This window comes from Temnothorax curvispinosus, unplaced genomic scaffold (genome assembly GCF_003070985.1).
Source record: "Temnothorax curvispinosus isolate PA1 unplaced genomic scaffold, ASM307098v1 QBEX01000049.1, whole genome shotgun sequence".
Classification (NCBI taxonomy): domain Eukaryota; kingdom Metazoa; phylum Arthropoda; class Insecta; order Hymenoptera; family Formicidae; genus Temnothorax; species Temnothorax curvispinosus.
Window position 1 is genome coordinate 22,357 of NW_020209829.1, and position 25,516 is coordinate 47,872.

At 37.7% G+C, this 25,516-nt stretch overlaps 5 protein-coding genes across 10 annotated transcripts; 2 read left to right on the forward strand and 3 right to left on the reverse strand.

Moving 5' to 3' along the window:
* The first annotated feature begins 64 nt into the window (after nucleotides 1-64).
* On the forward strand, nucleotides 65-2,183 carry LOC112468883 (39S ribosomal protein L39, mitochondrial). Its single transcript, XM_025038310.1, has 3 exons — nucleotides 65-296; nucleotides 827-1,478; nucleotides 1,763-2,183. The coding sequence occupies exons 1-3, from the start codon at nucleotides 286-288 to the stop codon at nucleotides 2,105-2,107; spliced, it is 1,008 nt and encodes a 335-aa protein (XP_024894078.1). The 5' UTR covers nucleotides 65-285; the 3' UTR covers nucleotides 2,108-2,183.
* Nucleotides 2,184-2,191: 8 nt separating this feature from the next.
* On the reverse strand, nucleotides 2,192-6,167 carry LOC112468133. Its single transcript, XM_025037533.1, has 7 exons — nucleotides 5,675-6,167; nucleotides 4,868-5,111; nucleotides 4,195-4,424; nucleotides 3,912-4,017; nucleotides 3,505-3,699; nucleotides 3,100-3,311; nucleotides 2,192-2,698 (listed from the first exon to the last, which is right to left on the reverse strand). Exons 1-7 carry the CDS (start codon nucleotides 5,830-5,832, stop codon nucleotides 2,500-2,502), a joined length of 1,344 nt encoding a protein of 447 aa, XP_024893301.1. The 5' UTR covers nucleotides 5,833-6,167; the 3' UTR covers nucleotides 2,192-2,499.
* Nucleotides 6,168-6,252: 85 nt separating this feature from the next.
* On the reverse strand, nucleotides 6,253-10,270 carry LOC112468626 (zinc finger protein 699-like). 5 transcript variants are annotated; one of them, XM_025037928.1, is made up of 5 exons: nucleotides 10,135-10,270; nucleotides 9,159-9,263; nucleotides 8,383-8,644; nucleotides 7,695-7,986; nucleotides 6,253-7,451 (listed from the first exon to the last, which is right to left on the reverse strand). In XM_025037928.1, exons 2-5 carry the CDS (start codon nucleotides 9,205-9,207, stop codon nucleotides 6,909-6,911), a joined length of 1,146 nt encoding a protein of 381 aa, XP_024893696.1. In that variant the 5' UTR covers nucleotides 9,208-9,263; nucleotides 10,135-10,270; the 3' UTR covers nucleotides 6,253-6,908. The 5 variants fall into 5 exon arrangements, with proteins under 5 accessions (XP_024893696.1, XP_024893838.1, XP_024893757.1 ...); XM_025038070.1 differs by lacking the exon at nucleotides 10,135-10,270 and adding an exon at nucleotides 9,632-10,056; XM_025037989.1 differs by lacking the exon at nucleotides 10,135-10,270 and adding an exon at nucleotides 9,603-10,056.
* Nucleotides 10,271-14,979: 4,709 nt separating this feature from the next.
* Nucleotides 14,980-17,989, reverse strand: LOC112468952 (chymotrypsinogen A-like). Of its 2 annotated transcripts, none has more exons than XM_025011224.1 (5): nucleotides 17,874-17,989; nucleotides 16,836-17,082; nucleotides 16,367-16,512; nucleotides 15,906-16,177; nucleotides 14,980-15,367 (listed from the first exon to the last, which is right to left on the reverse strand). In XM_025011224.1, the coding sequence occupies exons 1-5, from the start codon at nucleotides 17,968-17,970 to the stop codon at nucleotides 15,185-15,187; spliced, it is 945 nt and encodes a 314-aa protein (XP_024866992.1). In that variant the 5' UTR covers nucleotides 17,971-17,989; the 3' UTR covers nucleotides 14,980-15,184. The 2 variants fall into 2 exon arrangements, with proteins under 2 accessions (XP_024866992.1, XP_024894185.1); XM_025038417.1 differs by having other exon boundaries at nucleotides 16,836-17,097.
* A 2,411-nt stretch (nucleotides 17,990-20,400) lies between these two features.
* LOC112451918 (polyribonucleotide nucleotidyltransferase 1, mitochondrial) lies at nucleotides 20,401-25,313 on the forward strand. Its single transcript, XM_025011865.1, has 7 exons — nucleotides 20,401-20,784; nucleotides 21,394-22,311; nucleotides 22,395-22,568; nucleotides 22,957-23,150; nucleotides 23,263-23,423; nucleotides 24,252-24,563; nucleotides 24,675-25,313. Exons 1-7 carry the CDS (start codon nucleotides 20,555-20,557, stop codon nucleotides 25,071-25,073), a joined length of 2,388 nt encoding a protein of 795 aa, XP_024867633.1. The 5' UTR covers nucleotides 20,401-20,554; the 3' UTR covers nucleotides 25,074-25,313.
* The last annotated feature ends 203 nt before the right edge of the window (nucleotides 25,314-25,516 follow it).

Here is a 25,516-nt window from a genome sequence, read left to right on the forward strand (position 1 = left end):
AAAGATGAACCGTGCAAGAAGTACAGCTAAAACGAACAGGCCTGCAAAAATGGCGACAAAGTGAGTAGTCAGTCTAGTTAGCATAAGTTTATGGTTTAACAGATGCACGTTTTATTATTGCCGACAGTTAATAGTTTCTACAAATTGGAATTCTAATTAAAGAACACGGTGCAGTTATTGTTATATACGTAAAAAAAATCGTTTCGATGTTTTCTAAATAGGTAAACGCGCACGTCAGGTCGCACGAAACCTACGGAAGTCTAGGCTTGCAGTTCTAACCTCAACATGTTCCACGGGTATGTATTTTTATTTAAATTTATTTAATTTTATTTACGAATGTTTTAGACAATCTAATATTATAGTCTTTTCGACAGTAAGTTCGGTTTTAGATATTTAAATCCCGTATTTATAGTCGCAGTTCTGTTAAGAAACTGCCGAAACTAACCTTAAGATGTGAAACAGTTTAATAAACAAATCTTGAGAATCAACTTGATATTCGTAACGTTTGTAATCATATAATTCAAGTGAGGAACTTGGATGAAATTTATTTTGAGACACAGTTTCAATCTTGAAACTGCATTTCTTTATTTGAGAAGAGATTATACTTAAATTAAAAAATATATATGTAATAAGAATTCTCAGCAATTTTCAAATTAGTTACAAAGAATAGTTATTAAAAATATATCTTATATAATATATTATTTAATATTGTAATACATAATGTAAGAATGTAAAATATTTAGTATTATAATATGTCATGATAAAAAAAATATAAATTTTAATTTAGTCCTGACTATGCATTAATTGAGAATAATCTGTCGTCCAGGTGCAAGAGATTCTGTGCGAGTGGCCTGAGGCTACCTGCACAGATCGCGTCGTCGAGACACGCCGGTACGCAGTCCAAGGCAGAAGCGAGGAAACGGAGAAGCCAGCTTTTCGACCAAGAGAAGCGAAGGCAACGATCGGAACTGGGTAGAATCGAAAAGATAGAAGTGAAGTACAAGTCGGCGGAAGACGAGATTGTAATGGCGATGAATCGGAACATCTCTACGCCGTACGACTGTGCCAGGCACATTTCCGAAGGCGTCGCCAAGATGTCCGCCATTGCCTCGGTGGACGGTCACGTTTGGGACATGCACAGGCCGTTTACAGGCAGCTGCGAATTGGAACTGGTGACGATGCAAAGCCCGCGGATACGCGCGGTTAACTATGCCTTCTGGCGGACTTGTTCGTTGATCCTGGGCGCTGTGGCGGACAGCGCGTTCAAGGATCACATAAATGTACATTTACACAGCTTTCCCATCCCGGTAATCAGCTCTGGTAGCTTTACTTACGACATATTCGTCGATCTGCCGGACTGGCGGCCAACCGACTCTGAGTTACGTGCTATGTCTGCGCTCTTTGTCAAGTTGTCGAATTGCGAATTGCAACTGGAAAGATTGGAAGTGCCTTGCAGCGTCGCGCTGGATATGTTTCAGGTAGAGATGGAATAAAATTGGCAATTAGTTTGTCAGTAAAACGCAACGCTCTTAGTTAAATCTGATATTTAAATTTTTATGTGGAACTTATATTTAAATTACGTTTATACTTTAATGCTGGAACAATTATATATGTAACGTTATATCTGATTTCAAATTTACAAGATAACGTTAAACAAGTTTTTTTAACTTTCTATCCTTTTACTTTGCTGATATTATTTTACGAAATTCAAATACTATTTTTTAGAACTACTTGAGAAAGGTTTGGTCATATCTGCTTTCAGGATAATCCTTTCAAATCCGAGCAGATACCCAATATCGCCAAACACAACGACAACGATAAGGTAACATTGTATCGCCTGGGAGACCATGTGGACATCAGCAAAGGTCCCATGGTGGGCAATAGCGGCTTGATAGGACGCGTTACTGTATCGGCAGTACATAAACTTACAAATGCGGCCGTGGATGGTCTGTATCGCTTCCAGGGCATTGCTCTCCCTAAAGGTATTCTGCTTAATCATTTTGCCTACAATATCCTGGAAAATCGCGCTAAGAAATTGAATGCTACCACCACGTGGCAACCTCAAGCACAGGAAGAAGAGGTCAGCGTAAAGGCGTCCGCGAATTAAAGACACTCAATATTTCATTCAATATTTAAGGAAGTACTCGTGTAAATAAATGCTCTTTCAGTCATTTGATTGTAAATGTATCATTCTTTTGTTGCATTTGTACAGATTGAGGTTCCTATTCCTACCGCAGCTATTTTCTTATTACTATTGGATTATGATGTTAGCGAAAAATTAAATTTTTGCCGTGCAATGTGTACAGTATAGAATAATTTTTTTTTAACTATTTTTATCTAATAAATCATTAGAGATGGGGTTTGAAAACTTGAGCATTCGAATAATAAAATGTACGGACCGTTTTATTTCATCTTCAGTTACATAACAATAAAAGTTGATTGCTAATTGCTAAATATATTATTGTACATTAGATATATGAATGTACATATATATGTAATTCAATGACATTGCGAACGGTTTTTTCGAGGCCCGCGCACCTCCCAGGTGAGGGTATCTGGCAATCTATTGGTCTTGGATACCACGCATTTTGTACTTAGTTTCAGATACAATTCCTGATGCAAGTTCGTATCGCAGCCGTCAAGATTGTCATTTTTCAGATTTGTCCTTGCCGCTAGCGGCGCCAATTCTGGCGAACATCTAAGTAACCGATAATTTGCTCTTATTATTTTACAGTAATATTATACAATGGTTATTATATTAATTATAATATTAGAAAGAGGAAATTATAGTTATCGTTATTAAATGATTAGTTTATAATATCATTGAACGAAGCGAAGAGATTAAATTGTTTTTATAAATATCTCTTTCAATCTCAGACATTTTATCTCGTAAGACGGAGGCTCGAGAAGATTATACTTTCAAGAATCTGAAAAAAGTGGCTTTATTTCTAGTAGCTTCAGAACAGTTATAGTTCGAGAAAAGACAATAAGGTTTTTAAACAAACTGTTCATATAGATTTGGAAAGGTTTCGCAACTTTATTACTGTAACGTTACTACCGTAATCTTTGTAAATAATTGTTTTGTTCTTGTTGAATTGCCTTAATTGGACTCCAATGATTAGAACGAAGCAAGGCGGCATGTTGGTTTCCTCTTCAAATACTTCGCCGGTGTTCCCCGCGTTACTGGCCCTCGTGTGCTTGAATCTACTCTCGTAAGCGTACTTGCTCATGTTACCATAGTAGAAGAACTGCCCTCCGTATTCGCCGTATCCCGAATACATGGAGGCCGGCGGCAGTCTTCGGGACGGCGCCTGATGGAGATGCGAGAAATCTTAATTGACGGAAATATACGTTTTCTACTACATATCGACTAAACGAGTTTTCGATGAGTTAACGGACTCTTTTGTCGGTGTAATAATTAATAAACTTGACAGTTTGCAAAGTCTTTCGACAGATCCGAGCTGTCTGGGCAACCGTTCAGCAATTACGTCAAGTTTTACGAACCGTCACGCGAAGACCGAGCTTGCGTTCGTAGTGCAATTTATGGAACAGATGCTTGTTGTAGCTGTTGACCAGCCGGCGTAATCTCAGATACATATATCGCTGCTTGTCCCGCCAGAGACACTCGTTCTTTGCATCAGGCACTCGCAAGCACGTGAACCATGCGCGTCTTAGGACGTATTTCAGATGCATACTGACCTGGAATAGATGAACTTATATATGTATAATATATAAATATGATATATATTTCATAGCTCTATCTTGATTCAAAATTTTTATAACTCATTTTTGTTATAAAATTTGAAATTTTTTTAAATAGTATTCGAAACGATTTTTATCATATATTCAAGACAGTTCGTATTTTGAATTTATAAATATCGCATCCTCTTGAAAGAATATTGATCCCTTACCATGGGGTTGCCTGTTCTCGACGAAACCCTGAATGATAACACCTGCCGACCCTCCTCCAGACAGTCCAACACGTCGACGATCTTACACCCCGAGACCAGCGCAGATCTATTGACGGTTTGTTTTTACTGATCGTTGATTAAACGAACGTGTGAGCGATAACTATTCGATTGATAATTGTTGATTCATTAATTGATCGCTAATAAATGGTAAAGTTCGGTAATCGTAAAATTCCATGTTTATTGCCCTGACGAGACTGATGAGGCGAAAAGAAGGAGACGTTACTCATTTATTCTGCGTTCGGTGACCTTCTCGAAGTGGTCCATGAAATTCTCGCAACTGCGCGTGAAGATCTGCAGGTCGATGTAGCTGAAGACACGCGATTCTTTGCAAGGATTAAGGATCGTCTGCAGCAGGCAATTGAGATTATCGAGGACCTTACCGCCGTAGAAGCACGAGACGGGTAAACTGCGCGACCTTTTCAACGTGAATAAAATAAGCAAGGGAATATCGACCTGTTTTTTATATATATTTATGTAATATTAACAATTCTCTTAAAATTAATACCCAGTAGCCTCAAGTAAGCAAAATATATTTCAAGTCGGAAGAGAATATTTGAATAAAGATCGATTGAATAATACGGTCCTTTATATCATAATGTATAAAAGGTATGCTTAAGTTCAAGATCTCTAATTTTCAGAAGTATCAAAAAATATTTAGACTATACTTACTAGAGAAGATACGGTATTCGGCGTTGGCATACAAAAAATACAAATAACAGCATATATTTTTAAAGCGTGAAGATATGGGAAACAATATTAAACACAAGCAATTTTCAAGTCTGGTGACAAATATACTTAAATAGGACTAATTCAATAAATTTTAAGGGTTTTACAACAATGATCTAACATTAGGATCTAACGTATTTTTATTGTTACTATTACTGCTACTATTAGAGAAGATTCGAGGCTGAGAAACTTGGAAACCTTGGATGGGTGTATCGCCACGTGACCGCCTTCAGCATCCGATATTGGGACCGAATCAGTTCCAGCGCGTTGAAAATTTTATTGCACTCTAGTAACTCCATGTCAGTTTTCACACTGTTCATGAGGTTTTCCGTACGTTTTATTGCAGTCTCAAGCTTGGTCCCAGCTACTAGAAATTCGCTGTTCAACACCGTGGCAGCGATGTCGCGGCAACGTCTGTTTAAGAAGGATCAAGAGAGAGATAAGAAAGTGGATATCGTTATTTAGTTTCTATACTTTTTTGGGAGTATGGATCTTTAGAATAAAGAGAGCTGAAGAGCCTGAGAGAAAAATAGATTTTTAGGACGTATAAATTAAGATTTATAAAGTAAATCCAAGAAAAATAAAGAAATTCAAAAATCGCCTTTTAAACCTAAAGGTTATAAGTTGGATCTTAATTATTTGGGATTAAAATCCTCTTTCCAAGACTTCTAATTCTGAGATTAAAGACTTGAGAGTAAAATATTAAAATAGATTTAGGATCGCGAGGCTTGCAACAATACAGAAATTACTTGTACGAGATTTATCAATACATAAAATGATAAAATAACAATTTCTAAATGAACATCTATAAAAAATCCTATAAATTAAAAAAATTACTTCCTAAACGTTCAATAATTAAACTGACGGTATTTTTTTCATTCATGCATATTTAGATAATTCTAACAGATAATTCTGATAGAAATTCTTCATAAATTTTAAAACAGCCTTTATTTTTGCAAGATTTGGCAGGGATCTACCTGGAGACTAAACGAACAATGCAGGCAACGTCGTGTAACGGCAGCATTTTTAGAATGATGCTGAGGATTTCCGGCGGTAAAATGTCCAACGTGCATCCCTTGTGTCCTCGTGCGCTCTGTCTGCATCGTGAGGATACTCTTCGGCGTTTCGCGCTCATTTGGCTCTTTTCAGACTCAATGTCGTTCTCGCTCGCGAGTTGCGAGCAATCACAACCGATCGCGATCAATCATGAAGATTATGTGCGTTTTCGCATGTCAACCACGATCGATGGGATTTATTTTCGGTTATGGAACAGGAATTCCCAGAAATTTTGCAAGAATCTTTAGAGGAATAAGAATTCCCTAATTTGCGTGAAACAAAGGAGTCTTATATTACAATTTTATCATTGAGACGTTAGCTTCAGCCCGAAAACAAGCGAGAAGTTATGACCGAAACGAAATACGTGCATCAATTCAAAATCCGTTTCTGAAAAGATAAGTATATTTTTCTCTGTTTAAAATAAGGCTTGCCACATACAAAATTACATAGCTGCATGGACATAGCATGTGGAGATCAAGGAATAAAAAATACAAGATAATTTCTCTTGCTTAAGATTTATTTTTATATATATATTTTTCGTAAAGTATAGAATAATTGAATATAATCAGCATAATGTTCACATGATTTTGATTTGTTAATTATTAAAGTCAATTAAATTCTTGTTTGTCATCCAACTTGAAAAAGTTGAGGTTTGGACATATTACTTTCTGGTCGTTGAGATACACTGGAATCGTGAGAACTTCAAGTAAATTCTCTCTCATTAAAGCCTTCAGAATTCTAAAGATCCAAAAGAAGGATCCAAAGATCTAAATATATAAGATGTTAATCCAAAATTTCATAAATTTGAAAATAAGTTTAAAATTTTAAATTACAAATTTTAATTTTCAAGAAATTCAATTTCAAGATTCCATCTCTCAAGTAACCAAAATTCCAAGGATCCAAAGTAAGAATCCGACTTTCCAAGCATTCAAAGTTTCAAAGAGGTTCCATCTTCTGGAAAAAGAACCAACATTCCAAGGATCTAAGCATCCCAAGTTCCAAAAAGCCGAGGTACCAAAGGCCCAAAAGGATGCAACATAAAAAAGAATCTGGATCCCGTCGATCCGAAAGTTCTCAAGACGTCAAACTCTTACAATTAGTTGAACATGAAGGATCCATAGTAATCTTTCTAGACGACAAAGGCCTCTCCGACTCTTATGCGCCAAAATTTACCGGCATTAGCAATGTGAATTTGGCCTGATCAATGTTCGCCTCTTCGGCCGCGCAGGGTCCAATGCTATCTAACAGACTCTGTATTGCGCTCTGGTTACTGGGATGCTTTCTCTTGGTATGTTCGCGACGGTGCTTGAGCTCTTTGAACGTTTTACCGCACTGCTCGCAGGAGTACGGCCTGGCGGCTTCATGAGAGCGCACATGACCCTCGTAGTGGCTCTTTCTGACGAATTTCTTACCGCATTGACCGCAATCAAACTGGAAACGGCCTTCGTGAGCGGCCACGTGCGAGCTCAGAGTCCATTTGGTTTTGAAAGTCTTTGAACAGTAATCGCACCTGATCTTCGAATCGTTCTTATCTGCCCTTCGAGGATCCTTCTTTAGCAACAGCATCTCCTCCAGAAGGAAGTCGTCCTCAGCAGAATTTTTCGTTGCTGAGGACTTATCCATCATCACTTGACTGACTTGACTCTGCAGCATATTCCTATGCTCCTCATGTTTCAAGTGACTGTTCTTTGACGTTGTCTAAACAAATAATAACATACATAATTATTTACGTGCACATTGAGAACCATACAACAAATTTGATAATACAAAATGAATGTCTCGCTCTTATTCTCTTGATAAAAATTGTCGATCATTTCAATTCTTTTTCTACTGCTCCAATTATGTACAAAAAGAGATATATGGAGATTGTTTCAGTGATGTACTCTTTGAGATTAAAGGCGCAAGGATTTAAGAATTAAAAAAATATTGAATAAGACGTACTTTGCCATGTGAGGCCAAATGGGCTTTCAGCTTATCCTCATCATTGTACCTCTTCTTACATCGCGGACAGGGATATCCACCCTTGTCTTCCGTGCCGCGCAGAAGGGCGCCTCGTAAAGTCGCTTCGCTCGCTGTGTTTTCGATATCGACTTTCTGTTGGTCAGTTTGCTGCAGCTTCTCCTTACGCGTGTGCCGAATTATATGCCGCTTCAAATCGTGCGCTCTGGAGAATGCCCGTCCGTACCGCGCACATGTGGGAAAAGGACAGCCTTTCGTTCTGTCGTTCCTCGGACTGGGAGAAGAAAAGAATTTAAGTATTTAAATTTTCCAATCCTAAACTGTTAAATATCGCAACATTGTTCACTAGCAATCGCTCGTTGAAATTAATTGGAAAGAGAAGAGTGGAAATTGACTTTTAATGAAAAATAGTTTGAAGTTGTGTAGCTGAGATGTCGAAGATCTTGAAAAGATTTAATAATTTGAAGGATTTGAAAATTTTATTATTAAGAAATTATTGAAATTCAACAAAATTGAACTTCTATCCCAAGAATATTCTTATATCGGGAGTAAAGTTGTATCCGATTCAACATGCGCATAACATACTTATATGCTTCACCCGCAGATCGTATCGAGAGGATCTATAGGTTGCGGGAAGGAGATCTATGGAAAATCTCATTGTTTTCCATACCTTCGAGTAGGATTGGCAGCTGGGACTGGTCGTTTCGTATCTTTGCCGCAATCCTTGCAATTCTTGTCGGCTTTCTGACTAGCCATTGTGGTCAGCTGCGCTGATAACGGTATCACGATGGAAATGGTTTCGTTGGACCCTGGGGTGACGATAGGCCCAACGTGGATCGCTGGCGGCGTCGCTAACGATATACCACTTTCGTTGTTCCTACTCATCTTACGAACAACCAAGTCCTTAGGAAGGCTATTTACTAAGGTAGAATCTACACAATATGTTACAATTATTAATACAGAAACCTTGTTTTTTAATTAATTAATCTCTTATTCTAACGATCAATACTATTATTATCTATGAATCTCTAATTTCGAAAACAAGATAAACTAAGAGATCAGAAGGTTTAATTAATTAAAGTTTTCAATTAAAGAGACTGTGTTGCATAATAATTTCCTAATTGTTGAACGCAGTTAATTTAATTAGCGGGATGTGCATGTAAAATGGTTAAAGAAACATCTATTTGCAATGCAGGATTAAAATTTTGGATATAATTTAGATATAATTGCAAATCAATCTTGATTGTGATTTCATAATTATTGAGTGAAAAATATGCACGGGTAAGTACCTCCTATCTGTGAAATATAAATGTTACGGTAAAAGTAGAAAATTATTACATTTATCGAAGACTTTGGAGAAAGTAAATAATAAAAACAAACACATGTATACTATATTAATAATAAACATATATGATATATTACTTAATTATTAGCAAGTGTGCTTACTGAAACGCCTTGAAGGCGTGCCAATTAACGTAAACTCTGCAAACTGCATATCCCATTAACACAAGTGTTTTGTTAATTGAATCCGTGCAATTTGACTTTATTTAACTGAAATAAAAAAAAGCAAAAGTATAGTTTATAACATAATCTTGCTCATACGATACCCGAAATAATAAATATATTATGCCAAATATTAACCATAAATGAATAAATGAATTAATAAATGAATAAAAAATTGATCAAAGAGATATAAAAGTAAACAAGTATTTTTATTTAAATAGATTGTGATTTTCTAATGGTTTTCGTGCGCGCACTCTTGCTAAATTAGTATAGAATTGTAAATAAAAAAATATCAACTGCTTTGTTTCTAATATGTTGTAAAAGGTACCGACAATCCCCTGCCTCACTTTATAAATAAACTTTGCAAACGATAAAATAATTACACACCCTAATTTCATGCCTTCACTGTAACATACCGTACACCGTTGTATGTACATACATGCTATATATACATTCCATGAATTTCAGAAGGGTTAGCGTAAACCGCGATCGATGGAAGGTCGCCTGTCTATCGCGTACCAATCATCGGCGTACCATCGCCTCCGCGAGGAATACAAAAAAAAAAGAAGAATAATAATAATCGGGAATCGACACCAGTGAATATAATTTCGGAGTCACGGAAATCTCCATCTACATTTCCTCATTTTTCCTCGCGACCGATCGCTCCAAGCGTCGACAAGCCGGGAATTCGAACCCATCGAAGGTGTACGTACGCGTATCGGCCTCTCGATCCCCGTTTCGGATGAGGCGACATTACGCGAGAGGGGAAAAGCGTCGTCGCGACGCCCGCGCGGCGGGACGCGCGATCTCGCGCTCGGAAAATAACGTATGATTCACGTACGCCGAACGCCGACTTTTGTCCGACGATGAGAAAGGGGAGAAAAGAGGAGGAGATTGCTCCGAAGTGCCGTGGCATTACCGAGAGGTCACTGAGGCGCCACGAAAGCGTCGCCGATGGCTCCACACTGTCCGACTGTCACCGCAGGCCGCAGGCAGCAGGAGGCAGCAGGTTCCCCACTTCCCTCTCGGTGGAGTCGAGCGTCTCGCACGCGACGTCGCGACGCGGAGTCGGCGGCGTCGGCGGAGTCGATCCGTCGGTCCGCGGCCCGCGCGCGCGATTCGCCGAGGGTGACACGAGCGGGGGACGAGATCGGCGAGGGCGACAGCAGGGCGAGGGTCGGCGGAAGCGTCACCGACGCCGCGCAACGCGACGCAGCGAGAGGCCCTCCTCGGTCGCTCGCGCTTCTCTCTATCCGCTCAGTTTCCCGTTTCACGCGCGAGCCTTCCAGGAAGGGAACGACGTCGACGAAGCTCTTCCGCGGGGACACCTAGGTTCGCGGGATCCGCGCGAACGCACCGGATCGAGGACAACGTGACGGCGTAGCGTTGCCTCGCGTAGCACGCGCGACACCAGGAGTGGCCATTTTAAAGCCCGAACGCCCGAAGTTCGCCTCACGCCTCACACGTCGCGTTTCGCCTCCCTCGGCACGGCCGTGCCGACTAGAGGTATACTCGTGCGCATGTCGGAGGCCGCGACCGTCTCGTCTCGTCTCGCCTCGCCACGCTTCGCGTCTCTGCTCTCTGTGGGCGAGAGAGAATTTGAGAGAATCTGTTTCCCCTACGTTAGGTTTGATGTTCTCCGTAGACCTTTATCTGATTGTTCTTGCCACGCACTTGAATATGATACATTATTTTGAAAAGTTCTTTTAATTAAATGGAGATAAGCATCATCTCTTCGGTTGGGCTGATTCTTGCCTAATAATATTTTTGTATGAATTTTATTTTTTTCAACTCGATAAACTGCGCGTCGATTATTTCTCGGTTTTATATTTACCCTTTTCAAGGTTTTCAATTTATTTTTATCGATTATTGTTATTTAATTTATTAAGTAACTATATTAAGGTAAATTAAAAATCTAAAATGAACTTAAATGTACATATATACGTATACATACACACACATTTTAATATGAATCTATGAATAAAAAGTCTTGAAATTTAAATAAATTCAAATAACATTCAAATAAAATTCAGAAAAATAAAATTTAAATTTTGCATCTAGTTTATAAACACGCAGACTTGTATTTATAAATAACAATGATACGTATGTTCGCGTACAGTTTTCTACGTACTTCTTGCGCGCAAATATTGACATTATTGGGCGTTTTGTTTTGCAGTTTCAACGAAAAAAAATGGGAAAGTCACGTGCGCGACCGCGCGACGATGTTTTAGTAGAGGCGACTCTCAAGTGAGCGCCACGTCGCGTTCTTGTCTCAGCTAGCCGAAATCAAATCAACACGCTATCCCATTTTCCTTCTTTTCTCTCATCGACCAGGTTTCTCTCTCACTTTCTTTCGTGCGATGAAAGTGTACTGCTGCTACTGCTCGATCGCACACGTCAAGTTCGATCTAAATACGATGGCCATTGCAGCCCAGCCAGGGACTTGGGCGGGAAGGAGGAATATGCTGCAAAGAAAACGCGAGCGAATTGCGCGCGCAGTCGATGATTCAATCGTAAGGTGATAATAGGTGCTTTTTCTATTTACATCAAAACTCAGATAATTCTCACTTGTGTCGTTCTATCCTTTTTGGTAATTAATGAATAATATAAAGACAGATGAATGACGTCACAAGTGAGATTTATCTGAGTTTTGATGTAAATGCGGAAAGCATCTAATATATAGGTGCTTTCTTTCCATTTACATCAAAACTCAGATAATTCTCACTTATTGTGACGTCGTTCTATCCTTTTTGGTAATTAATGAATAATAAAGACAGAATGACGTCACAAGTGAGATTTATCCTTGTCGTTCTATCCTTTTTAGCAATTAATGAATAATAAAGACAGAATGACACAAAAGTGAGAATTATCTGAGTTTTGATGTAAATGGAAAGCAACTAATATTTTTGCGATAGATGTTATGATCTTGTTTTTTTTAAATAATAATAGCGAGCGTGGCTCTCGTATATAACGTCAGCGAATATATTTTCGATTCCACGCGAAGGATTAATTATTCTATACCGAAGCGCGGTGTGTCTATCAAAATGCCGTATTATATTCCAAATTGTAAAACCCATTGTTGTATATTATTAGACACAAGTCTATTTTTATTTTATCATTTATTCATCTTCTCTATTATAAATAAACCTATTTTTATTCCTCATTGCAGGACATCGAATTGTCGCGCTTTAAAATATCGCAGTTACAGGAATTCGAGGTATCGCGGTGTTCGAAATTTAAAAATTTTCGAACTTTCGAAACTCAAGGAGACAACGATTAATCTTTAAAGAAGAATTTAAACGCACCGTGACCTAAATCACGTAAAATGATAATTTCAAGTATAATTTGGAGCAGTTTTCCAAGGGATTGGTAATTTGAGAATTTAAAAAATTTTCATTTTTTAAATCGAGATTCTGTGGTCTAGGATGTATGTACAAAATATTTCTCGGATATCTTCCATACAATTCTGAAGCATAAAAAATTGCAGTGTCTTTTATATATATAGTCGAGTATGTTGATTAACACCGTTCGACACTCCTTTTTCTCCCCCTCGAGACTCATTTCTCTTATTAACTAATGGTATCGTTAACGGGTATAGTCTGCGGAAAATAATTCGGCGGAAAGGTGATGAAAATTACCTTTGAAATTCAAAAGAAATTCCGAGACGTGCGCGCGCGTTCACATTTTCACGTGTATTTTTAATACACATCCTATAATATTATTTTAATAATATTCAAAGACTTTAATCTTGTATTGAGAGACAGAGAGAATAAGCACGAAGCGGTTTTTTTTATTTATTTTGGTTTTACTCAGCACACGTGGGTTGCTCTTGTTTCGCCATTGCGTTATATCAGCGAATAGAAATGTATATACATATTATATGAGAGAGAGATGCATCTTGAAAGTTAGAAAGAAAAGCCATTTGAAAAGCCACGAGAGAACAGGTATGGCGGATATCTACATTTATATAAGGATTTCGATTCTGAGAAGCCACTTCTGCTGTTGCGTAACTATGTCGAGCGAAGCGCGGTGTGTGTCTATCAAAACGCCGTATTGTATTCCAAATTGTAACTATTATAGACGCAAGTCTATTTTTATTTTATTATTTATTCTTCTCTATTATATAGATAAACCTATTTTTATTCTAATTCTAATAGCCTGCGTGTAAAAAAATGACAGAAAAATTATTCAAAGTATTAAAAATATATCTTGGAAATATTATGAGAATAAATCTGTGTATATATATATATTAAATTAAACATCTCTTTCAGTTTGGCGAATGTTATTTGCCCTTTAAATCTTGAATTCTATTTTTAATCCTACACATGCATATATACATATATTTATATATTTATATATTTATATATTTATATATTTCTTTAGAATACATGCCATACACACATACATGTGGTACATGTATATGGTGGATATATATGATATATGGGGTATATGTGTGTCCTACATATTTTTATCGTTATTTAGTGGGTAATATATAGATCAACTGTACCTCTGCGAAGATCACCAGTAGGGCATATACCCTCGCGGAATGTCTTTGGCATCTTTGGGAATGTCTTTAGCATTATACTGCACTTCGTCACTTGAATTATTTGCCTGATGAGTTATCAGGATATATGCAACCCCCACGCAACAGAACGCGATGCACAGTACACGAAGCGCCGCGCATCTGTAATTAATAATTGAGGCTAATTAAACTCGGTAATCGAATATATGCTCTGCTCTCGCAGTGTGTCGCGTGTGTCCTTTGTGAATCAATATCTCCAACTCGAGTTTACCGTCGCATAGCACCGGTGTATCGCGTTATTAAAACATTGTATAGCGTATCTGCCCAGAACAAACAGCCGCGCGTTATAATTTATTCGTGACTCTCTCGATACGAATAATGCCGTGTAAAATCACGGATGTATCCCACATAGCGGACAAGGAAATTTTAAGGGAGATTTATCAGCCGACGTCTAATTCCCCAGGAATTTTCCTACATTCGACAAGTCGCATGATTTCGAGCGAGATAGAAATTCATGTTTCACCGACATAATTTAACACGATTTAAAACGAGATCGTCTCATCTTTTCCGGTTGAATGAATAACCGTGAAAGTTTTAACCGGCCGCGGCCAATGTACCGGAAAGAATCTTTACGATCCTCGCGGGACCCTATCATCTTATTTATTTTGATTCCGACGTTTAATCGACTGGATCATTTGCAAATACTTATGATTACAATCTGTAAATAAGATGATTATTATAAGCAGCTGTATAAAAAGCTCTTGCACGTCGTTACCCTAGTGTTTTCAGCTTTCTACAGCCTGTTTATTATCTTTATCAGATTCGCAACGTGACCCATATATACATTTATTTATTCGATCATGTTATCTTGACTTTTATAGGTGTTTAATTAACGTCTGTTTTTTTTATTAAATTTTTATTTGCGTACTTGAAACTTTCTTTTTCCAAATGTATATATTATAAACTTACAAACGACGCAAATGTACAATGTAACAAATGTAACGCGCTACATGAAATGCCACGTAAAACGGAGATCATTTTATGCCTTGTACATAAAAATGGAATATTTTTCTACTATATTATTGCATTAAAATAATTTTATTACAAAACGTTTTATATCACATACTGCTTTTAACTAACCGTTTAATTAACTGTGTATAAATAATGTATATATGTATGAATAAATAATAAGATAATATACTCGTATACTTCATATAAATTAAGTAATCAAATTTTAAACCGTGCGATAATATAACAGAAAAAGCTACATAATACACATGTACATTCCTAAGATATAAAATAAATATAAACGATTTCTATGTGCAATACAAATTAGCGCACAATATACAACGCAGATGAGACTATATATATACAAGTACAAGGAACTGGATACGCTAGCATACTGTACAATACATATTTACATCATTGATATTTACAGGAGGGAATTTCATCGCCGTTCATCGTTGTTGTTGGCGTCGATTGTCTTGTTGATCCAGTGTAGATAATGTTGTATCTTGGTGTACACATCCGGGTAGCCCGGTCTAGCGCAACCGGATCCGAACGACGTGACACCGACCAGCTGCCAAACGCCGTCAGTACGACGACACTGTAGAGGTCCTCCGGAGTCACCCTGAGGATCAGGACAAAAGATGAGATTCAGTTATTTAGTTTCTGCGCATTTATTATGCTTTATAAGCTTTGATGTTATAATTAATTCGATATCATAATAGAATCCCACAAATGTTTGTTCTCTGTCTATCATTCATTAATTCTACATTTGGAATTTGAAAATACTTAATTTTGAGTCGATATAGGCAATTCTTGAAAATAAATCTCCGTAATCTCGCGCGCTGCCGATCGCGCGGTCGATTTTATTATGGGAAAGTGCACGAGCGACGTAATTAAACGACAAATCGACACTTTCAGATAATAAAACGTGTTAGCGAGCGGTTCGTTTTACTCTCGGTAGCCGGTACACGCATATAGGTATTAATGCGCTCGCGCGTTTGTATCAATGAATTATATAGGGTGAATCAAATTTTCCGTTTCACCGTTCAATGATAAAACATTCCATCGTACGTTTTAAATAAGAGAGAAACCTGGTAATTTTCTACGTAGCTAGATTTTCAATAAACAAATTAATTTCTTATAGAAAGATGACGATTTACCACGCAGCTTCCGGAGGAACCGTCGATCTGACCGGCGCAGAGGTGGCCCTTCCTGATGGGTACCGAGGTGCCGTAGGCTTGCAGACACTCCTCCAGATTTAGGAGCGGGACACTGGCCTCTAGAAGAGCGGTAGAGAGCGAGGGCGAGGGACCGTATCGACCCCAGCCGGAAGTCACGCATTGTCCTTGGCTGAGATCCTGCCCGGGGCCGGGAAGGCAGATGGTGCGAACGACCTTGGACAGAGGTGCCGGCCTGGCGAGTTTCATCAAGGCTGTAACAGGGAGATCATTATCAGAACTCCAGGAATTTGCGACTCGCGAAATTTCCCCGTCTTTAGAATTAATTCTGGATGAAATAAGATGAAAAACGCGCAGATTTAGTAAAGAACCTTGATCGAATTAGTGAAACTGGGTTTTGTCGAATGTTTTTCCGCGCATTTCGAAGGTATTCAAGGACTCACCTATGTCGTGCACGTAATTATTGAATCTCTCGTGAAGGATCACTTTCTCGACGGGCAAGCGTGCGGATCCGCGTCCTCCCGAGTCCAATTCCCATTCGCCGACCACCGCGGTCCAAAGCGCACCAATGGGTAAATTGAACAATTCGCTGAAGTAAATATCCACTTGAGAATACGAAGCATAAGGTAAATACTTGAAAAAATAAAATATAAACTGAGAATATCGTTTAAATATGAGAGATAAGTATTCATTTAATGATTTGGATTTAGGAGTATGCTGAATTAACTGAAAGTTTAATAAGAGAGAAAAAGAAATTAAGGAAAGCTTACTTTTGAAGAATAGTAAGAGTTAGTTTGAAGTTTTAGAAATTAAAATTGAATTGATTAAAATTCAGAGTACGCTTCCCGCGGAATGGAACAGCGAAGTAACTTTCCGGGAAAATCTATCATTCTGTGGAAATATCCAACTCACTTGTGAATGCAGTGAGCGGCGGTGATCACCCACTTGGGGTCGATCAGCACCCCGCCGCACCAGTGACCGATAAAACCCAGCTTCGGGTGTAGCAACTGAAGGGACACCTGCCAAGGCCACGCGCCCCTTCTGCTGGGCTTGCCGTTGAAAATGCGCCCGGTGGTGGTGGTGGTCGTTGACAACGAGACGCCGTCCTCCAGCTGGACCTCCGGCGAGACGATCGATCGCGGCTGCCGCTGCGACGCTGCTGGACATCCGCACTCTGTTACCGGAAGCCGTTTATATTTGCTTAATGCTTTTACTTTGGAATCCCGAGACACGAACTCCACGTGGCCAAACACGGCACCAGGGATACTCAGCAAAATTTAAGAGCGCGACGGAACTCGAGAATATGCTGATTTTTTAATGTCCAGGATCGATTCGATAAGTAATCGGTGGATAAGCGTTAAAAACGCGAATATTTCTGAAATGTATTTGGTATTTTATCGCGTCATACATACGAATTACCCAAAGTTATGTATACAGGTCTAAAATCCAAGCGTATAACAAACAAAATATAAAGGATGTATTCATTTTCAAATACTAGCAATTCAAAATTCGATGAAACTAAAATTCCAATTATTCCAGAAATTCAGTATACACTAAGTGGCAGAAATGTAAAATTAATCACAAGTTTCAGAAATTAGAAATAAATTACAAATTTCAAAAATTAGAAATTACATATCTTAAAGATTATGATAACGATGCTAATTAGATATCGAAGAAAAGAAAGAAAAAAATCTTATAAAGTTAAAAAATAAAATATAAATTATCAAATAAAAGAACTAACTATATACTCAAAAATAGATATCAACTCAATCTTATTAGTCAAATATTACTGAGAAGTATATCTAAATCTTACAAAAAATTACACTTTGAAAGATATTACCTGTGTTTAATTAATAAAATTTTATTTTATTTTTTAGAGATTTTATTACACTGAAGAAAAGAAAGAAAGATTTCGAGTAAGAAAAATCGCAGTGTCGAGAAATTACTTACTAAAATGATCCTCTCGGATGATTCTTATCATGGCACCCTGGACCTCCGCTAGAATAACCACCAGCAGGACGAGGAAATCACCGCGCAGACGATACATCACCAGCGAAATCAAGAATATCCGCGCTGGATCACCACACCGCGCTGCGGATCGCTATGATCTATGGATCCGCATAGCCTGACTGGCCTCGGCGACGCCAATCGGTCCTCGAGTAGGATTAGCGCGACGCGAAGAGCGGATCCTTCGGTATACGAGGCGATCTCGAAGAAAGTGATCGTTGAATAGCGCGGGAGAGGGGAAAAGCGATGTGGTCTAGCAGATGTTGAAGAAACATGAGGCGCGTTTAACATCATAATTTACAGAATGAAACCTCGACGTAAATTTTTACGAGTTAAGACGACGACGAGGTAAGATTTCGATCTTAGAAACGTCAAACGTCCTGTTTAAAATACGAGAAAGAGTGATCTCACGTTAAAAAAATTAAATTAAACATCTATGGATTTTGTATTTTTGAGAGTTTTAATTGTTGATTTTTTTAGATACTCGGAATCTGGAACTCAATGAGATCTTCGAATCCTCCAAACCGTAATGTCTTTGAGATCTCAAATCGATTTCGAAAAAGCTGCAAGCATGACGATAAAAATAAACGGGAAACAAATGAGATTTTCCTTTCATTACGAGTGGCTCGAATGGAAATCTATCGAAAGAAATCCTTATAATCCGTTCGAGAGTCGCGGTAAAAAAAAATTAACGAAGCGAATCGGTTTAAAAAAAAAAGAAGGTGAGAGACTTTCTCTCACTTCGCCAGAAGACAAAGCTTTCGCAGGATTATTTAAATTCGGAGGACTTTCTTCCTTGGTAAAAGAATTTCGTCGCGTGGAGAGCTGTGCGAATAGTTGGGCATATTGTAATTAGCGATCAGATTGCTCGAGGAAAGAAACCGAGGGAACCGAGGCGCGATTCAAGTCTCTCTCTCTCTCTCTTTCTATCTCATACGTACTGAAACGAAGCGACAACTTTCGAGAGCGAATCACTCTACTCGTACGAGCTGAGAGAAACGCGGTCGATATAATGATATAATCGCTTAAGACGATAATCCACTGTTCTGATTTGCGTTGTTACTCGATGTTGCAGGATACCGCGTTTACAGGGAATCTATAAACATGCAACCGGCGATTTCTAATAATGTTCGAATTATATCCTAAAGATAATTCGATTTTGTACATTGAGCCTAACGAATGGATTAATCGACGTCGTTACATTCATCGTCGTTACATTTAAAATGAAGAAGCTGTCGCATTAAAGTGCTATACATTTAACACATTTCGCGTAATGAATATCTAAGGATATTTCAATAGTAAAAATGATCTGTTCAGCATCGAATATCTGTCAAGTAAGCGATTAATTATTAATTAACTGTTTCAAGTTGATGAATACAAATCAACCGTAGTATGCAGAGATTTTTCGGCATATATTAATTCACACAAAAAATTCTTAATATTGTTCTACTTTGTTACGCAGCATCCCCAGAGAATTTCCTAAAGTAACACACGTTAATAATAGAAATGAACAAGATATATGTTGGCGCGAATGCATCTCCGCCTTGCGCGAAATGACAAGACAGAACGAGAAAGTGAAACCGCATTTGCAATACATATATAAAGAGCTCATAGAAAGAAAGGAAGAGCCGTCCCCGTTGTTTTCGATACACACATTTATCGAACTATACGACGAGTCGGAAGCGCAATAACAAATTTCGCAAAGTGAAATAAATAACGACGTTATTTACGTAATTTAATTTCCTAAAATATCGGGAAGAAAATTAAGAAAAGCTTAAATAAAAAGAAAACTTTGACAAATCTTTTTATACATGATAATAATGGCATAAATTTAAATACTAGACTGTTTCAATGATATATTTAAATTCAAATGAAGAATCTAATCGAATGAACAAAAACCATCGTCAACAATGAAAGTGGAGAGTTTTCAAGATCCGTTTGTTTTATATTAATGAGAAAAGTAAAGAGTTCTTTTAATTTAAATGATGTCAGTCATCGCTGTTTTTTTTTTCAAAGCATTTGCATAGTATTCATGCGCATGCAAGAGTTCTCTATAACTCCAGTGAGCGCTCAATGAGCTCTTTGATATAAAATAGATTCTTGTCTTTGGTTCTTCGCTGGATCTAAGTATAGAAACCAATAATAATAATGATAATCATTAAGCGCTCAATGAGAGTTGTTTCTTTTCGCTGAAAGTCGCCAATAATTTCTATCAGAAGGCGTCATAGTGATGTCTTCCTACTTGAAGTTTCCTCCGGACCGCATCGCATCCTGACGTCTGTTTATCGGATTGTCAAGTTCGCCAAATGTTGCTTCGAAAGTGTTTAACAGATCTGTTTCTATTGTTTGCACTTTTTGCCTTCAGAATCTTCGCTTTCTCCATCCATCCCGCGCTCAAATGTACATTTATCTCGTTAATTTTTATCAATTTCAAGCAATGTAAACAAATCTCATGCATACATACATGCTGTTAAAAAAACATACTACTCTGAAACGATGTTGGCGAACTCGGAACTTGACAGTCATGATGTATATACAAATATCTAGATGCAACGCGTCTGATTGGCGGAAATCAATTTCAAGCGGGAAGACATCAATGGCGCTTTCTATACTTTCGTCCAAATATGGCGGCTCACTTCAAACAGCGACCCAATAGAGGTCTATATGATCTACTCTATTCACATTCACGTGCGCCAAAAATGCTAGCATTTACGAGTTTTAGGTTATCGAGATACCGGAGATCGGTAGTTTTGCCATGTAAAAATTTGTGTAAAAATGGAAATGTTTGTTACGTTAAGTTTAGTAGCGCAAGTAACAAGAGTGCCGGCACGGAGACTGTCACGTTGTCTGACGGGTGAGAACTGCAGAGATTGTCACGTTCGCACATTGTAACCTATAATTTCGAATCAGATGTAACATTAGACATTATGACGGACTTATGTTATTATTAAACCTTGTGGCCTTTGATTTTTGTTGAAAAGACATATTTGCATGTATTCCGAGTTACAAAATATCCACATGTGTTGGAAAAAAAATTACATATAAAGTTTACGGTATGTAAACAGTAAGACAGTGCGGTCATGCAGACATTTTTATCCTTAGTTTGATATTTCAGATGTTTCGTAGCGAGTTTCATTTTTTTTATCGCATTACTTGTCGATAGAAAAATTTATGATTAATTTCACTGATTAATTTTAATTTTTCTTTTGAAAAATCAAAAAATAAATATGTATTGCACGTTTTGAATTATTAATCAATTTCGCATTTTTATAATTAAATTTTAAATCAATATGCGAATCTACCTGAAATTAACTGAAAAATATGGTTTTTAATTCATAGTTTCTGTAAATTTTATGTTTATTTTTAGAAACTCCTTGTTTTCAGTTTTCAATTATGAGAAAGAATTAACTCTATTCAATATATATATATTTCTGATTGACTGATATGTTTTTTATATGTCTAGCAAGCAACTCCACTTCTCTACGGGCAAATATGCACGTTTCGCCGATGGCTGCGCAGTTACGACTCTGGGAGACACTTCTGTCATGGTCACGGCAGTCTGTCAAAACCAGTCGTCTACCTCTTCGTTCCTGCCACTCGTCGTGGACTATAGACAGAAAGCGGCGGCGGCCGGTCGTATACCAACCAACTTTCTACGAAGGGAACTTGGACCGAGCGAGCACGAAATTCTTACGAGCAGAGTCATTGATCGGTCCATAAGGCCATTATTTCCAGAAGGGTTCTACTTTAACACCCAGATAATGTGCAACATGTTAGCTATCGACGGCATGAACGATCCAGATGTGATTGCCATTAATGGCGCCTCCGCGGCTCTCAGCGTTTCCGATATTCCATGGAATGGTCCTGTGGGCGCTGTTAGACTCGGAATGATCGACAATGAAATGATAATCAATCCTACCAGACGTCAAATTCAGGACAGTATATTGAACCTCATTATCACCGCGACTAAGCAAAATCTAATCATCATGTTAGAAGGCTCGGCCAATGAGATATTGGAGCAACATTTAAAGAAGGCGATAAAGCTCGGCGTCAAGGAATGCCAGGGCATTGTAACGGCGATAACGAATCTGCAAAAGACGTGCGGTAAAACGAAAAGAGAGATTGAAACTAAGGAACAACAGCAAGACGATAATCTGAAGGGTACCGTGAAAGAACTCTCGGAGGCAAAATTGCGAGATATATTTTCAAATTATACGTACGATAAGATATCGAGAGATAACGCAGTTAGTGATCTTAGAAATAGCGTTATCGAAACATTGCGAAAGGATAACGCGGATTTGGATGTTAAGTTAGCGGAAAAAAACTTTGGAAAAATTGTCAGAGATGTATTTAGGACGTTGATTTTAGAGAAGGATGTCAGGTATTTTTTTTCATATTGTAAGATATTTTGTTATCGTCGATCTTCGAATAACGATCGAGATATTAGGAATTGATGATTTGCAGGTGTGATGGTCGCTCGATGGATGGTCTACGCGATATATCGTGTCAAGTAGATCTCTTCAATCCTCTTCATGGTTCAGCTGTGTTTCAAAGAGGTCAAACCCAGGTCATGTGCACCGTGACTTTGGACTCTTTGGAGAGTGCGCTGAAAATGGACGCCATTTCGATGCTAATTAGGTATATTAATAGTAAAACAATTAAGCTTGGACATTATTTTTTCTTTTGTACTGGTTTATTTTGTTTTATGATATTGCAACTGCATCACAATGTAGTGCAAGATTTTGTTACAGAGAGATCTCGAACTGAAAATATAGAAAAGGGTTTAAATTAGAATGTAGTTTTACTGAAAGAATTAGCTAAGTAAGATCTAAGTAAGAATAGACAAGCACAAATGTCTACGCAATACAATATTCACTGTAGTTGTTAATAAGACAGTATTTACAATCTACTATTTTCGATTTCTACTTGAATCCTTTTTAGTCAGATATGGATTATTCGTTGAATTTGTCTGATTAAATCTTATTAACGCATAATAAACATTTGAAATTTAACTTTTTTGTGGCAGTGGCGTGAAGGAAAAGAACTTCTTTCTTCATTACGAGTTTCCACCTTACGCAACCAATGAAACAGGACATGTAAGTCGAGTAGGTCGCCGAGAATTGGGACACGGTGCTTTGGCGGAGAAAGCTTTGCGACCGGTTCTTCCAAAGGATTATCCCTTCACTATAAGACTGACTAGCGAAGTCCTAGAATCAAATGGTGAGGCAATGTCAGAGTGACTCCAAACTTAGTTCTATCAAAAACGTTTTTATATGGGCGCGATATGATGTATAAATATAAGTTAAATTTATTTTTTATATTTTATGAAAAGGTTCTTCCTCTATGGCTACCGTCTGCGGTGGAAGTTTGGCACTGCTCGACGCAGGTATACCAATATCTTCGGCAACAGCAGGCGTGGCTATTGGTCTTGTAACTAAATGTAATGAAACCAATATGAATATCGAGGAGTACAAAATATTGACCGATATATTAGTACGTATTTACATAGTCTTACTACACCGTTTAGATAACTATTAACTCGGTTATACGGTTATATATATATATATATATATATATATATATATATATATATATATACATATAATACATTGCTATATATATATAAATAGCATCTACAGCATATAGCATCTACATATCTCTCCGAATTTCAAACACGTGATTTTTGAAGGAGAATGGTTTTAAGAAAAATATATCAGACAAAGGTTGCTCGTCTTCTGACATAAATTATAGAAATAATTGGTTTTATACAGGTTCCCGTTTAAAATTTTAAAGTTACCGCTTCATCCTCCTGAGGCAATGAATGAGGATCAGTTTTGACATAGGTTTGAAGACTTCTGGAATCTATAAAATTCGACATTAGAATAATTAAAATTGATTGCATAATTCTCTGGATGTTAAGCTTTACGTGTGCCATCCTGTATATTAAAAAAATTACGCTCTATGCGCGCATGTAGAACGGGCCTGAAGTCGATCATAGACCTAGTATCGACACCTCTAAATATTTCGGAAAGTATGCTATTATAAAAAAAGAAATGTTTTGCACAAAAGTTATGTGATATAAAGTAATTTATTATTAACTGAACATGTATCGATTTGATCTTGGACGGCATCGTCGAGATCACATAAAGATTATCCGAAATGAGAATCTCTATTTTTCGTTGCATATTCGGATGATTCAGATCAGATTGTTGATCCTTTCAGGATAAGTTTATCCCGAGTTACGAGTTGTTAAAGTTTAATCACTGGAATTGGACGTCGGTATTAAAGTCAGCGCAATTTGACAAAAACTTTTGATTGCAGGGAATCGAGGATTACCTCGGGGACATGGATTTCAAAATAGCAGGTACCAAGCGAGGATTCACCGCGTTGCAGGCTGATGTAAAGATACCAGGTGTCCCGTTGAAAATCATGATGGAGTGTATACATCAGGCGACGAATGCTAAATTGGAAATAATTAAGATAATGAATAACGTGATACGGGCACCGCGACAAACTAGGAAGGACAAGATGCCGGTGGTTGATAACTTGGAGGTTCCTATTCATCAAAGAGGAAAGTTCCTCGGGGTTGGTGGAATGAATCTGAAGAAGATATTTTTGGAGACCGGAGTGCACGTAAGATTTTTATCACGATTTTGTATATGATGACCTGATACTATTAATATCACTTATTATGGTTATTATTATAATTTGAGATTATCAGTTCTTTATTTTTATATCGTTCAGATATATCCGCACGATGAGAACACCTACTCAATATTTGCGCCAAACGAGGATGCCATGGCTGAGGCCAAGGAAATGATAGAGGACATTTTGCGAAAGGATCGTGAGCCAACCTTGGAGTTCGGCGCTATTTATACTGCTAGAATAGTGGAAATTCGAGAAACTGGGGTCATGGTGACGTTATATTCCAATATGGTACCGGCATTATTACCTAACTCACAATTAGACCAACGTAAAATCCATCATCCCAGCGCTTTAGGACTTGAAGTCGGTCAAGAGATACAGGTCAAATATTTCGGACGAGATCCAGTGTCCGGACAGATAAGGATATCACGGAAGGTGTTGCAAACACCAACTTCGATTCCGAAAACTTTACATCGCGATGACGCGGAGAAAACGTGAAATTTATGTTGTAATAGAATTGAGCTTTAAACTAATGCGTTTGTGACACACACACACACACACACCAGCTATCCATGTGTGAGAAAAAACGCTCTGTATATTTTCCGTCATCCTGTTAAAAAGTGATCATTGTTTTTATGTACAGTAGACTCTGGCTGTACGTACTTGTCTTGTATTTTTGTACGATATTGTTATTAAGAATAGAAATATATACAAGCATTGCAATTAAAGCATATTTAATAATGTTTTATCTTTTATCTATGTATCCTGCAGTCATATACATTATCGTCAATACAAATTGCTAGAGAATTTAATGAAGTTTGCAAGATTAGATTACAAAACATGATTCTTAAATTGCCTTTTCAACGGTATAGAACATTCTATAATATACAAGGAAAAATATACGATTAATTTTTCAATTTCCAAAGATGGTTTTCTCTCGA